Source organism: Scomber japonicus, chromosome 2, assembly GCF_027409825.1.
Source record: "Scomber japonicus isolate fScoJap1 chromosome 2, fScoJap1.pri, whole genome shotgun sequence".
NCBI classification, from domain to species: domain Eukaryota; kingdom Metazoa; phylum Chordata; class Actinopteri; order Scombriformes; family Scombridae; genus Scomber; species Scomber japonicus.
Genome location: NC_070579.1, coordinates 35,641,217 through 35,657,814, shown reverse-complemented (window position 1 = coordinate 35,657,814; position 16,598 = coordinate 35,641,217). Strand labels below are relative to the sequence as shown.

The window sequence follows — 16,598 nt, the reverse complement described above, 5'->3', positions numbered from 1 at the left end:
GCCGTTAAATAAGTTGAGAACACGGGTGCTCATTTCCTGATACAGTAGGTGTCAAGTCCTTATAAATGTCCAAGCGTCTGGTGAAGTGGAGCCTGACCTACTTCTTTACCTAAAGCGAACACTAATATAGAAACAGTCCGTCAATCGTGTTTTTTCTTCTAAATTGATTTACACACTCTTGCTAGTTTGTCTGACATAACAGACTCAACCGAGCTTGTTTTGGAGGATTTATGAGGCGCTCAACAACTAATGACTAATATTCAGAAAGGTTATGCAGCAACACCTGCTGCCTCCCACACTTGTACATACACACACAGCACAAAATATGAATATGTAAGACAGTAGAGGGAATGTAATTAGCATTTCTTACAGCACTGAGCTCTAATTGGAGTTTCTAGCTACACCGTGTCTTGGCAGGCAATAATTGCCTGCTTTCTCCCACAGAGGGAAAGTGGAGGTCACAGTGAGAACAGTAACTGAGCAGAGCATGCTTATCATTGACAGTCATAGGCCTGACCCCTTGGGAGACGTCTGGAGGAATGGGAGATACATGAAGTGATGCGAGATCTGAAAAGAAAGGGCGATATAAATATAAGACGAGGTGGGGAGGAGAGCAAGAGAGAGAGTGAGGGCCAGAAACCGATTAAAAGAGCGGTGTGGGGCAAAGGCGGAGATAGACAAAGGAGGGAGAGCCAGCAGATGTTTGGCTGGGGCTTCAAAGCTGTAGTATTCCACGCCTATTCCCTGTCCAAGAACAACACCGCACACTCTGCTTTCGGTTTCTCATTGTGGGATCGCCGGTGCGGTCATCACAGAAGATTTGACGATGATGTCTGTTAGACCCGGACCCACGAGGTGACTGTCATACTTGTTTCCCCCACTTTAAGCTTCTAATTAGGAACAGAGCCCTTGGAGAGTGGCGAGTGCTGGAGCGCAGTGCTGCTTTTTCGGGGCAACATATTGAATCGCCTGCTTATCTTTCTGCAGAGTAAGCAGAAGGGGAGATTCAAAGAATACGCTCAAAATAGCTGCACAATAATTGTTACTGCCTGTAACCAGCTGTGGAATCAGCCGCAGTATTAGCTAACATGAACTACACTGGCTTCATTAATGGGATTAAGTTTGCAACATTCTCCTGACCTAGATCATCATCTAAAAATATGCTTTTGATCCATCCAGTAAATGTGTTAAAGATGATAAATGTTAGTGAAGTGACTGGATCGCACTGCCAGCTAAGAACCAGGCACAATCCCCAGCAGTTACATCTGTATTTTAACTCGGTTTAACCTGCTCTAAAGCCTTAAAATATAGCATATCTCATGGGCAAAGTACAGCCGTGTAGAAATGGGTTGCATCAAAAGAAATCCCTTACTTTGATACTTCACATAAAGTCTATAAAGTAGTGAAGTTGGAAAAGTTTTGAAAAGTTCTATAAGTCAGTTTTTTGTTCATTTTCTGCAGTGACGAGAATTGTATTGGCATGAAACTCTCCTGGCTGAACCATCACTGCTAAGAGGATGAGAAAGTTGGGTCAGAGAATACCTGGTCCTTTGATAAAAATAAAAAAAAGTGAACATCCAAGTCTATGTACATTAAAATTTAAGGAGAAAAGTTAACTGTCTCCCATTGAGAATTTTTGTAAAGAACTTCAGCTTCCTGCACTACTGAAGATAAATATGACTTTACATATAAATATTCAGAGGTTAAAATAAATTCACTTTTGGACTTCTTACTCAAATAACTTGTTCCCTCCCTTAAAAGTCTTAAAAGTACTGCATACTTAGAAACATGTTTTTCTTTTAGATGTAAACTAAATTATATAACTGTACTTTTTGTTTTGTTCTCTGCCCTCTCCTCCCCATTCTCAGCCCCTTCTTCCCTATTTTTAAGCATTTTTCAAAATGATGCAGTAGGTGGAGTTAAGCTCAGACCTGGAGGTAAAGTTACACTTTAATTTGAAAGTCAGATGTTTTTTACTCTAGTCTTGTTGTCCTGTTTTTCTTTATGTCACCCCAATGCAGGAGTTAGGGTGGTGGGGATTGGGTATTCTAAGGCTACTGTACTTTAAATGTATTTCATGTTTAGTCGGAGCTCTACTGCCTCAAATGAATAACTATTGTTATATTTATAAGACGGCAGCCTTAAGTATATTAATAGATTTTCCAGGGGACTCCCATGGGAGTAACATAAAGGTTATCACAATGACTTATAAATGTCAACTTATGGGTAACAAAACTTACAAACTGCACCTCCTCCCACCCAACCCTCTGAGCGTGAGAAGTTTGAATGGACTAAAACTTATTCTCTGCTATGAAAACTTGTCACATGTCCAATGCACTTTAACTGCTGTGAAACCAAGCTCACCACAGACTCTGTTCACCATGAAGAAGGAAACAAACTTTTGAGGGGTGAGCGTTCTGTACTCATGTGTGGAGTATCACTTTAAGACACTTCAAAGCTGGTCTTTGAGTTAAAAATAGGGTATACGAGGGGGCACCCAACCCCCTTTCGTGCTGTTTCTTCCTAGAAAGTCAGACCCAATTTCAAGGTTCTGGTCTTTATTGACACTGTAAGATGGAGGCATTACAGCCCAGTTTGAAGCTCATGTTACCTGGTTGAAGTTTTCATAAAATTGGGGTCTCGTTACTGAGGCGGACTTGTTACAAGTGAAAGTGGATAGCCAGCAGTGGGGCTTTCAATATGTTCAAAAGTTGACTAAACATCACGCTCAGCAGGGTCAGGCTAAATCCCTGCATTGATCCTCCATATGGTGTGTGTGTGTGTGTGTGTGTGTGTGTGTGTGTGTGTGTGTGTGTGTGTGTGTGTGTGTGTGTGTGTGTGTGTGTGTGTGTGTGAGAGAGAGCATGTGCTAGCACCCTGCTAAGACTGCTAACACTACCATCATGCTCAATGAAGACGAAAGACTTTCTCTTAACACAAACAGGAGGTCTACAGCAGCTTGTCTTGTTTCTGAAAGAATCTGTACACATCTGCTTGTTATGTTTACTGAAACATGCTGTTTTTATACCTGAACCCCTGCAGGCCACTCCTTGGTCAGCTTTAAGTACAGTTTCCTTTTAGCCTAACCCCAACCCTAACCCTAACTGCAGTTCAGATCTTTTTTACTGCCTGAGGGCTAAAGCTAAGTAACACAGTTATGCTAAGATGTTGTGAGAATGATACAGGGCCATCTCTTGGCTCAAGACGCACCACCCTGATTGATGCTGGCTGTCTGTTTTATAGCCTGGAGGCAATACTAATGCTTGCTTTCAGTCTCGTATGTGAACTATGTCCAAAACAGCCTACCCTGGTTCAGAACATCCTTTAAGCTAACTCTCAGTACACTTTGATTAAAGATGCAGGCTACATTTGACAGCCTAAAAGGGAGGGTATGTTAAGCTAGCTTCTTTGCAAAACCTTTTAAATCTTCCGCCAAAACAAGTCATTGAAGGGGAAATGCTAAAATGATTTCACATTTCGAGTGTGTGATGATATTTATGCCCCTTGACATTCCACTCAATACTTCAAATGCAATTCATTCCACAGCTTAAGACAAGATAGTTCAACCTTTATTTTACAATGGTGTCATTAACCAAAGATGCATTATTCATGTTTTTAGGCAACATTATTATATATATTTACTGTGCCTTTACTGTTTTTTTTCTGTAGAGCTATTAATGTAGTACTGAAACTAGTTTATTTCCATTTTATATGATTCTAAATTGGATATCTTGGTTTCATGTTTGAGTTATCAAGCAAACTAAGCCTTCAGACTACACTGTTCTAAAGGTCTATGCAGGAAATCGTCAGTTAGTTTTTATAAACACACAAAATTCAAAATTGGCCCCTCCTGCCCTGTCCTACTGCTGGCAAGAACCAGGCTGTGAATCAGAGTAATGAAATGTTATTTTCTGATTGTTTCTCTGTGGTTATGTTCTAAAGCAAAAAATAACACCCACTCTCTGCTCTGCATGTGTGTGTCGGTCAAACAGACATAGCAAAGGCAGTGGAGCAGCACATAGCAGAGGAGGGAGACGGTGAACCTGGTTGCTATGCTACGAACGCAGCAAAATAATAAGAAAATAATATAATACAATACAATTACAGGCAGCGGGCAGAGTCTCTGTAGATACATACACCACCACACACTTGTAATAGGTCATAAATAATGAATGAGAGGGATTACTTTTGTATGAGTCTATAAGTTGTATTTTAACATGGTATGCTTTTAACATAAGGAGTATAGCCTCAGGGGCAGTCTGGTATATTGATTATAGAAAAACTGACCTCATCAATGTTGCAACTAAGAGCAATTTCTTCAGATTTTCCAACCGCTACAGCTGACAAAAGCTGCAATTATTTTGTAGCCTTAAGGTAAGACTTACCCTAAGCGAACCGGAGCTTTTAGTGCAAATGACCTAATCCAATGTGAGGTTCTGATACTAAGTTTTAGCTTAAGGCTTTCTCCTTATGAAACTGGTCTGCACAGGAAAAAGTTTGGAGCCAGACTAAGTAAAACACTGAGGACAAACGTTTGGAAAGGTGTTGTGGGTTAGATTGAGTGCTGCCAGCTTCACTGGATCCCCTGGGTACTGGGAAAGGTGTGGTAGGAAAATGTTGCCAAACCTCTTGGCATTAACTCTTCCTCAAACAGCAGTTTACCTGCTAACAAGCAATGACGCGTACAGTAACTGAGAGATTTATTTAATGTTTCCATGTAGCAATTATGGCCCCAAAAACACAACTATTATCATTTTCCAAAGTAGAGAATTATACTAATCTGGCAACACAGCAGGAAGTGGTGGACTATGTTAGGTGTAAAGTCAAGTCGGGAGAGGGGTAAGCAAATCTGTCTAATCTCTTTAAATCAACTGTGACAAAATGCCCCTGAAACTTGGCAGCATGGAGGGCCAAGATATTTGGGCAAATGGCTTCTCCGGCTGGCGTTGTGGCTTGGGCGGCACACTAACCCAAAGAATCCTGTTTGTAGTTTAATGTCAAGGTCCTCATGGCAGATCCATTAGTCTCGGCTGATGAAACAAGGAAAAAGGGGATATTATTCCCCCCATATATCACCCACCCCTCTGTCGATGTGGCCACAGAATGGAAGACTGAAGGTGTTTAAGGTGCTTAAAATGTATCATTCATTGTCTTATTTGACATTAGGAATCAAACAAGAAACCATCTGTAGAATCACTGCTTAAGAATGTTCTTAAAGCATCAATGGTCATTACAGATGTATTAAGTATTGGTGTGGGTATTTGTACCTTTATCAGGTAGCAGAAAGCTAAAAGAAAATGAAGAGAAAATGGGGATATGAACTCAAACTCGGGACATTGCAAATACAAGGTCAGACTTTTAGACCCCAAGGCCACAAGGACACCCAAAAATGACCAAACTTAATGTAAATACATTAGTCCATGTACACCTATTACTGTCAATGTGCACTGTTCTTGCAAGATGAGTTAAACCTGACAGTTAAGGTCCTGATCTAGTACAGACTTAGAACACAATCAAGCCTGAACCTGATATGCATAAATTGATATTGGAAAACAGATTTGAAAGAGATCCAAGGGTTGCCAAATAGATCCAATAATTAGAAATGACTAGACCTGAAAGTATGGACAAACTGTAGACTGACAAGACGTGTAGTTGGCAGGCATAAGTAAGTTTTTATCTGTAAGTAATTGCTTGCTCTGCACAATGCATAAGATTGAGCATAACGGGACTAGATTACATCTGGTAAATTGTCAATCACACAAAATAAAATAAATATACTTTTCAAAGGCTTTCGTCCCATCTGGCTCTCCTAAAATGATCTCAAAATTCTTATCTCAAAAGTACTATCTGACAGGTCTGTGGCTTTTGAACTCCTCTGACCTCTCCTCTCTGTCTCCCGACACACAATATCATTTAACTGCTCACATTATGCAGATTTATTTTCTCCAGCTGGGACATTCCTCTCAGCAGACGCTCTTCAGGTTCCCATGTCCGAAGAGGGACCAGAGAGAGAAAACCAGGACAGTGTCCCAGATGAGGCCTCTATTCCTCTCTGAGGGACGATTCCTGCCTGTCCGGCCCCCACTCCCTGGGTGCTTCATAAATCTTTACTTTACTAGATAGCAGCTCCTAAATTGTAAGACGTTTGTGCAACGATACATAGACACAGAATTTCACGCACACACACACACACAAGGGGGGATAACCGCCCACACATATTCATCCACATATCTAGCTACTGCCCCGTCTCGCACACTGCTCATGATTTAGCCCATTTTCATGGAGACAATGGGTCTTGTTGACACAGTAGAGTGAAGTACAGCTCGGACTAAGCTCACAAGGCCAATCATTTCTCACACAGGCAAAACAACAACATCCGACTTGGGAGCTGAACTCATAATTATATCAGGTCAAGCCTGGAGACACTTAAAACCTGATTGAAATATACTATGCAGGAATAGGGGATATTGTAATAATATATGATACTGTCTGTGATGAACATGTGGATAAAAAAATGCACTTAAAGAAAAAGTAAAATAGTGTTTTTTCTTCAGAACTGCCTGAAGAATATTAAAAGATATCATGGTACTCCGATGTCATATAGTGAGTAGATGTTAAAGAAAATAATCTCTAATTAAGGGCTGGACTGTCAGAGTCTCTGCATTAAAAAAAAAACTTCAAAGGAAATAAGCACGCGCAGACCAGGAGGCTTCAGTAAAGCCTTGAAATCGGGAAGGGGGTTGTGGGATATTATACAAGCTCTCAGATGTGTTTGTCTTGGCAATGGCTTCCAGCGATGTCGTCATCATCATCACCATTGTGGCTGTTGCTCCACTTCTTTGGCTCAGCAAATGACGACAGCACAAACAATCCATTTGTTGGCAAGTTGTTCTTGAGTTCAGAATTTGCTGTTGATGCCTGTAAGTGCTTCAATTTATGTTCAACGTTAACAATCAGAAACGGATAGTGGAGCCCTCGAATGTGTCTGGTGAGCAGATGCTGTCAGGCCGGATGTAAAGAAATGGGATGACTGGAGTGAATTACTGTGTGGCTTCAGCACACTTATCAATATTCATTAACCAAAAAACATTAAATGATGCATGTACCTAATTCCAAAGAGATTCTGGCAAACAAATGAGTAGAGCATGAGTAGATTAGTTAGAATTGTACTCTTATTCAAGTGAGTCAAGAGTTTACAGGCAACACTTGATGTTTCGAAACCTTGCAAGCGGGAAAATGAAGACATCCACATCCTTAAAGTCATTCTTGGGAAGACTTCAACCTCTTTGAGTACAAGTTTGACCGAAAGCCACATCACTCAAGAGATTTTTTCCCCATCTGCTTTGCTCTGTCAAAGCTTCATCTCATAATTATCACATTTGTACTGAGTGAGTGATGGGTAATGCAATAAAATGCTATGTGAACCATACGCAGAAAAGTAGAAATGACGAGCCAAAGATGACTAATTAGGGCACATAATAACTCAAAGACAGGCGAGAGGAAACAATGAATTCACATGCGTAATCAGTGTATAGATAAGAACATAGGGGGATGATGGGGATGTAGTGTGTTTGTGCCAAGCTTTCTGCTGAGTTCCCCTGAGTTGTGCAAGCTGCTGGCTGTCAGTGTATGGAAAATAAGAGCCAGCTCTGGGAAATGCGTAACAGTGTTAAAAAAAAGTGCTACATCTCTAGATGATAAAAACACTACCAGTGTTCACATTTCCGTCATTGTGATTCTCTGTATACATACTACATCACTTGATTCTCTTTGTTTGCAGCCCAATTCAACCAAATCAAACAATCACTTTTAGAAAGCTGAACAAATACCTTTGAATTTATTTGACACTCTTGTTTTGAAAGTCAATAGATTTGACTTTAGCTGTAATACTGTAATAAACATTGACTGCTGCCAGCCAAACAGCACCTCCAGGTGGTGCCAAGCCCCAGCAAGGAGACTGGGAGACAAGAGGAGAGACTGAGCGGAGCAGCGGGAGGAAGACTGGTGGAGGGGGGGGGACTCTTGTGGACAAAGGGGTTAGAGGAGGAGAGAGTAAACTGAGGAGAGGAAAAAGAGAGAGGTGCTGAGTGAAAATGCCTCTCTGTGTATATGAGGAGTTCTGTTTACACTACTAATGTGTACTCAGAGAGAGAGACAGATGCAAACAGGAAGAAACAAACAAAATGTCAGGAAGGTCTCAGAACATGCCATTTTAACAAACAATATAAGTTGATAATAATGTTCTGTTATGGATTGAAACCTACATTCTTATGGGTGTGGATGGCTGTCAAGAGTTCAACAGGGACAGACTTTGGCGTCCAAACAAAGACAAATAAAAGAAAACACTCACCGCTTTCGCTCTTCTCAATCACGTCCACCGTCTCGCCAGCTTTGAGGCTGATCTCCGAGTTCTCCTGCCTCTCGTAGTTGGCCACCGCCACGTACTGCTCCAGCACCATAGGCTCCAAGTTGTCAATCCCTGAGGGGAAGAAACAGGCTGTCAGCCACCTGCCTGCCGTGGCACCCCGCGAACGCCCGCTGCAACCAACTACACCACTGCTGCTGCTGTGCACCCGCCGTGCCGCCATCGGCCGACCCCCGCACCCCTATGCCGCTGTTCCTCCCTGTATCAGAACGCGAGCTCACGACTTGGCTGCATAGTCCCAAACTTCTGGCCATATAGCTGAGGAGACCCCCGGCCCACAATGAAGGACTGAGGAGCATCGGAAAGGGGTCAAAACAAAAAGAGGGGGCGCGCCGAATTTGTTTGCGGGGGCTGCATCTCGCACCTAAAGCGGATCCATGACCCGAAGGAAACTTTAAGGAGAAGATAGAAAGGGGGAGGGTGGGGGTAAAAGAAAACAGGAGAACTACAGGAGCTGCTAACGGTTTGAAGGGGAAGACTGGGGAGGGAATGAGTGAAAAGAATGGTGAAGTTTCCCTGTGGAAAATCAACAGAGCGGTTGAGAGGAAAGGCCTCCCCTCCACTGCCTTTAGGAGCCAGCCGTTGGACAGGCAGTAGGGAAGGGGGGGGTTGAACACACCAATCATGGTAGTCGGTACTGCTGGCCTTAAATAGAAACATATGAGTGGACTGGAGGAGAGGGAGAGAGAGAGAGAAAGAGAGAGAGGCAGAAACAGGGAAGGAGGCTGAGTCCGTGTTTATGTGAAACAAAAGAAGAAAGCATTTCAGTTGGGGTTAGGCCACACTGTTTTTCTCTCTCTCCTTCTTTCTCTGATGTTTAACCTTTTCAATGCCAGCACTCATATCATTCAACAAGTTGATATTTAATGGCGTTGTGGACATGCTTATTTGCTTGTTTGGCCACAGAGAGATGGCCCAAGCAGAGTTTCAATTCACATCCTGTTGTGTTGTTCTGTTGTTTAAGTAGCTTAATATTACGAGATCGAGGACAGAAAAAGTCAAGGGTTAGGGTTAGGGTTAGGGTTAGAGGGATAATGAAAAAGAAAAGTCCTGCAATTTGTTTGAAAGTAAGCTTGTCAAAAGTGTGAATCCACCTTTAGAGATAGAGATAGAGAGTTCTGACCAAAAGTTGATAACAAATTATCAACTGATTGCAGCCTATTCATTAAATTGAACATTGTAATTGGATAGGTTTGCAAAAAAACTGTAATCCTGCAACTCAATGATGACATTGTTGAACATCCAATGACAACAGTTTTCTTCATTACTACATCCATGCATGACAGCTGCAGTATAGTTACAGAATAGTTAAGTTTAGGCAATTTAAATGTGGTTAGGGACAAAGATTAGCATCAAGCTTAAATTAAAGCCTGTTACAACTGCATGGATTAGTCAATTAATCAATTACTTGGTTAACAGAAAATTCATTGGCAGCTATTAGATATTTTGATTAGTCATTTTCCATGCAAAAATATCAAAACTTTGGCAGTTAATCCTTCTCAAATGAGAGAATTGGCTACTTCTCCTTGTCTTACATCATAGAAAATGTCATACACCCAGCCCTAACCTATTCAAAGCATTTTCCACTGTTTTATCATGTTTTACAGACAGTTCATTAATCAATTGTTGAAATAATTGGCAGAATTATCAAAACTGTGAATAACTATCAGTCTGGGTCACAATGTGAATCCAACAGGCTTGTGTCAACTGGCGATTTGATCGGATGTGAAAAAGGATCGTGAAGCCATTATCGACGATTGTTTTTTCCTGGCCGAGGCTATCAACAGAGCCGGAAAATAGGAAAAATGAGCTGTGGTAGACCATAAGGAGAGGAGACCAAGTTTTTAATTGACTTGAAAAAACTATTTGGAGGATTAGAGAGAGAGAGCAATGTTACCTTAAGTTAAAGAAACTGTAGTATACAGTATAATAATGTAATATAGTGGCAATGAAATCAATCTTTGCATTATTTTTTTAATTCAAATGGTTGAATTGACAACACGCCAACATCAGATGCATGCCTGTCTACAAACCAATCCCTGTCAAGTTTTCTTCACTTTGGCAACCTCGTAGGGTGATGATAGGACAATCAGACCATGAACAATATTATCCAACTCTAGAATCCTGTACCATACCCATCCACAACCTGGACCTTATAAACCTTTAAAGGATAGGTTCACATTTTTGCAAATTTGCCTCAAATGAACTTTTTGGCTCACCTGCCAAGATTGGTAGAAAAAGAAAATCCACTGGCCAAAACAATGAATTGCCTTTTTGTGTTACATATACATTAGTTTCAGTACATTTCATTGAGATCACATGTTATTATGTTGAATGCAAACTTAAAGCAGAGGCCAGAGCAACATTTTCATAAAATAACCAGAGAAACATGAATTATCAACGCATGTTAGTATAGCCCAGTATTTTCTATTTATCAGTGTGGTACACAATGTTGTATAAAAAAATGTTTTTGGTGTAAGAATATACAAGACAGTTGTATTGTATGCTGTATATCTTACAGGTGAATCAGGAAAGTTAGCCAACAGAAACACACCACTACAGGGTTGAAAGTTCTCTGTTACCATGATGGATTTCAGTCATTATGTGTTGACAGAGAGAGGTAGCTTCCCATTCATTCTCTATCTTGTTTGTGGACTTCGATGATGACCAGACCAGCATGGAACATTTAAACACCGAGCATCGCTGAACTAGGAGGTTTTCTCCAAGTTGTACAAAATTTGCACCTCTAATAAATATGATCGTTTTCCTGTTTGACCATGTCTGTACAGAGAGACTTGTCTTTGTTGTTCTTAACTCGTACTGACACACTGATAGTTCTAATGGTAGGAAATAACATATCTGTGTCTTTCCTCAGCAATGTCTCAATTACAGTTAAACGTCTCGAAGAACATTTGCTAAATGTTCACCAGATGGGCAGATCTGTGATCGTATTTGTGTTAAAATCTGTTTATTTGTGCAAAAAAGCTATCTTTGCTGAGATGTTTATTTGCAGAAGAAATTCCAGTTCTTCTTTCTCGACTCATCACTCCTATACACCAAAAAGTTGAACGAGCTCACAGCCAGCGATCTGAAACTACGTTGAAGATAAATGTAAAGAACTCCGCTTGACACCTCATTTCACTCTAAGCAGCTTTGCCACATGCAGACTTAAGGTCCACATTCTGGCCCTCTTGGCTCTGTGCCCAGCTGATGTGTCAGCCAACCAGATTTGCCGAGAGATGGATGGATAGATTGTAGAGAGAGAGTGTCTGAATCTGACCACATGGGTGGAAGAAAAGGTTGATGACCGCGCGTGCAAAGCAGATGTCGAGACAAAGCTGGAGTTCGAAAAGAAATAAACCGAAAAAGCATACGGGATGCAGCGGGCACATCGCTCTCACACATATACAGTAGTGCATGCATATTCAACATGTTGACATAGACACACAAGGCTACCTGAGGCCTCTTTCCTCGGGCTGTCTGTAAAGCCGTACATCCATACTGCAGACGTAGAGAAGAAAAGAGAGAAGCACAGAAAGATTATTCAGTTTGACAGCATGCAGAAAGCAACAGTAAGGCAGAGCAAAGCATTATCACACCCACTGAAGACAACATTTAAATAAAGAGGAAAGTGGAAAGAGATGGAAAGCACAAACTAAGCAGATATGTCATCAAAAAATACAACGAGTACTGTAATGCCAAAGCAACCATTGTCTGAAAAATGATGGAACAAGAGCACTTGTTTTCAGAAAAGGTCAACTTAATTTCATGTATGGAAATCAGTGACAATGTCTCAGCCCACTAGCACTTAAACACAAGTTAAGAGAAAGAAGAGAAGCAGCTTAAATGTCTGCAGATGTATATGGACTTCTGTAGCATAAACAAGCCAAATGGGAAGTTCTCCTTTAAACAAGTTTCTAGCTGAATGCCCCAGAGGCAGGCAGGCTAAATACACCATAAGTACATCATCTCTAAATGTTTATTTGTAAAATACTGTAGAACCCATTAATGCTACAGCTGCAGAGTAGCGTTAAACTAAAAGTAATTACATGAAAAAAAGGTCAGTCTCAAGAAAATTAAGTGTCATGCAACCCTCTATTTCACTGTCACCCACAGAAATACAGTATTCACACTCACACCATACTTAAACACTGTTTAGTCTCTGCAATGTGTGGAACAGTGTCAAGTAAACAAAGCTGGCGTTGAATGCTGAGTAAGATTCTTAGACTCTTATTTTAGGATCATATATTTTCTGATCTAAATGTGAAACATGTCTAACTTTTCCTTTTAACTTTCTTACTTTAGACTACAGTAGGGTCCACAACTCTGAGACCACTTTTCCCATACTTTAGACTACAATAGGGACACAAGTCTAAGACCACTTTCCCCTACTGCAGTAGGGTCCACAACTCTGAGACCACTTTCCCATACTTTAGACTACAGTAGGGACACAAGTCTAAGACCAATTCCCCCAACTACAGTTGGATCCAAACGTCTGAGTCCACTTCCCCATTCCCCAAAACTCTAATACCACTTTCCCATAGAGTAGACTATAGTTGGGTCCAAAAGTCTGACTTCTGGACCCTACCGCATATTTTATTTAGACAAAAAATGTATTTAATATAAATGGATCAGTTTGGCATATTTTGTGAGATTAAAACAGGCTGTATCAAGGCACAGTGTTGCTTGGAAGCAAATGCTACGTAACTTAGCATTCTAACATACTCTCAATGACAATGCTAACATGTTGATATTTACCAGGTACAGCATAATGTACGCCATGTTCACCATCTAAGTTTGGCAATGAAAACAGATGTGGCTGATGGAAATGTAATTAGTTTTACATGTGTTTTAGCTAGGAAACCAAAGTCTTGGACAAAGTGAAATTTTTACATGATGGCGTTGCTAGAAGAGAGAAGCCAGACCATCATGAAGTCATTATGATTCATCCTCTGAGGATCATGAGGGTGTGTATAAAATGTCTAGGGGATCTACCATCCAGTGATTGTTGGGATATTACAGTCTGGACCAAAGTGGTGGATCAACGTGACCACTACTAGAGCCGTGCTGCTAGCAAAGATTCAAATTCTAGTGTTCTGGTATGAGTGCTGAAACTCACCGGTATTCATAAAAAGCCAGGTTTCTTAACATATGTAAATATCTTAAATGGTAACAAAAAGGCTTTTGTTCAACTTCTCTTTTATTTGCTTCCAGGTTCTTTTTGCCTGGTTTATGCATTGAGAACACATGTATCATTCTGAACAAACATCTTTCTTCCCCCTTAGATGACTGCTCTCGTTCCAATATTGCCCACTTCAAAATACCACAATGACATCTTTAAAAAGTGCAACTCCATGTTGTCTTTACAACATCAACTTTTCTCTGCACCGTCACCCACCATGACATTTAACTAAACACAACTACACACTGTATAGTCCATAATAATATAGACACAGTCAAACTGAGGTGGCTGAGGCATATACACAATGTTCCTGATGAGTTTTGTTTTCAAAGTTGAACATTTATGGCCTCTAGCATTGCACAACTTGTTTTATCCCTCTGGGGTCTTTGCAAACATTCAAAACCCATAGCAGACGTTCAACCTCAAAGTACGGCTGTTTCCTAAATAATCAAATACGTTTTTATTCTTCATGAGCACAATGTTGTACTAGATCCTGGTGAGTGCTGCCCCTGCTGAGAAGCCGACAGTTCCTCTCCGTTGGCTCACGTGAGATAATAAAAGACAAATCCCCTCTCGCTATCCACCAGAGCCTTGGGGGTTTTGGTGGATTGATGTTGGCCCCAGAGGGAGGGATATGGGTTGGTCCCAGGTCAGCTAGGGTCAAACCCCGCTCACTAACGCCCTACCGTGATTATTACCCAACTGCCTGCTCTCAATGTAGTGCTCAACATCTGACTGATATTAACTCTCCCCCCACTGACCGTACAAATACACACACATAGATGCTTAATTCCTTTCAGGTTGGGTGATGACGCCACAAACCAGCAAAGCCCAGTCTTTTTTTCTCTGTCCCTTTGCTGCTGTGGGTAATTTTCCTAGAATTCTGACCCCGAATGTCTACATTACCCTGCAATTAAGGGCCGAAGGACAGTGAAAAATGGCATCTCTTAAGTCCTTGTTTCTAGGTTTGGATTGGAGGGGCTTATTAGCAATCTCTCTTGTTTTTCTGTCATCTTAGTAGATTGTGTTTCAAAAAAAAAAAAACCTCCTGTTGCTGACATCCCTACACATCCTCCGCTCTGGCAAACAAGACTGCATTAATAGGCTTAAAACGGTGGCCTTAGGACTACAAGGAGCAGAGCATCTGTCCAGACTGTGAAGCACAATTAAGTCTCTATATGGCCTTTCTAACTGGAGATCACACAAACTACACTTACACCTTAAAGATACATTCTCCAATTTTGTTAGTGTTCACAAATACCTCAAACGTCTTCTAGCTTGGTGTCAATCTTTCAAAACCGAACTGTGAGCTGCATTAAGTCTCTAGTTAATAATTAAGGTTGTAAATAACTAAATTGTGCTCTCAAGCTTTTACCCCAACCTTGTCTTGTATGAATGGCAGCACAACAGCTTCACCCTGTTTAATCAAAAGATGTTAAAGTAATGTCAAAGATGACATTGTGTTACATCACAACCGACCACAACAGACCTTCATGTTTCAGAGCAAAATAGAAAACAGAAAATATAGATATATACCTGTACATGTATTAAATAGAGGCCAATCCGAGCAATGAAAGTGAAAGCTTAATGCTATCAATTTGGGATAATCAGTAGTTTTAATTCAAGTACACAAATAACTAATTTGAGGAAAGTACTTTAAAGTACTTTAAAGATGCAGAATTAGCACTAATGGCACAATTAGCACTAAACAGCACAGTTGAGGCTGATGGGAATGTCATTAGTTTTGCAGGTATTTGCTCATAACAAATCAAACATTTAATATGATGATGGTGCTAGAGGATCAGTCAGGGATCACCAAAGTTAGAACAATTCAATTCACGGATATCTGAACTGTTTTTTGTCAGCCACATAGCTGTACCAAATGAAAATCGGGAGGTCACCGAAGTCATTAAGAATTTCCAAATCCAATTTCACAGTCATTTATCCAAGAACTGTTGAGACCAAAATGATGGGCCTGACAGACTGACATTAATACCCATAGATTAATACCCCAAAAAATACACTTAGTTGGCTTCATAAAATAAGTAGTGGGTACCTAATCTGATTATTGAAGGGGAAATTAGCAAGGCAGAGAGAAAGACACGATAGTTAAAGATAGATAGTGAAAGAAAGAAAGAAAGAAAGAAAGAGAGAAAGAAAGAAAGAAAGAAAGAAAGAAAGAAAGAAAGGAAGAAAGGAAAAAAGAAAGAAAGAAAGAAAGAAAGAAAGGAAGAAAGAAAGAAAAACAGTGTAAGAACAAAGGAGCAGAGACATCTGTCAGTCCAATCTTCTAATTAAAAGGTTTAATCTGGGTGGAGTATACTTATGGGATATTAAGCATCTACATTATGTATTTTCTGTGTACTATTAAATATTTAACCCCAGTCTTCTCTACATAAACAGAAGAAGATTCTAACCATATAAATAGATAAACCATGTCAATTATAAAAATATCTCTGATTGAACCTCCAACCTTATGCATATAGCTAGTTACTGCTACTGCTATCACACAGTGAGACACACAGGCAGGAGCTTAAATGATAAAAACCTTGTCACCTGACAGAGAGACCAAGGCGACCAGCGGCAAATTACGGCTAACCAGTATTGATCCAACACTTGTGAAAAAGCACAGCCGCCGAGAGTGATACCAACCCTAACAATGTCAAACCGCTGACAGAAGCAAACTAGTATTGATACAATGTTTAGCAGGAAGAGGAATGAAAACAGCCACCAAACAATGTACCTCTGACCATGACATAAATGTTTGCAGTGACGAATGACATTCGGGTGCGAACAAGGGGTGTGTGTGTGGGGGGGTGGTGGTGGTAGTAATCTCTGTGTTAGACGGTAGCGATGACTTCCAAATTCCCAGCTGGAAGTGTGACACAGTGTGGGCGCTCGCTTCAGGGTGAGGTCAAATCACATCACTGGCCACATCTGTTCCACAGAGAGAGCTGTCACATCTGGGCTGTATGAATTCTCTTCTTCCTG

The 16,598-nt window shown here is 40.7% G+C and overlaps 1 protein-coding gene across 1 annotated transcript in view; it reads right to left on the bottom strand.

Moving 5' to 3' along the window:
* The window catches only part of sh3pxd2aa (SH3 and PX domains 2Aa), a 101,392-nt gene that overhangs the window by 26,370 nt on the left and 58,424 nt on the right, over positions 1-16,598 (bottom strand). The window contains exon 7 of the mRNA XM_053325468.1: positions 8,351-8,479. Within this exon, the coding sequence (XP_053181443.1) occupies positions 8,351-8,479 (129 nt within the window). The remainder of the gene's footprint in view (positions 1-8,350; positions 8,480-16,598) is intronic.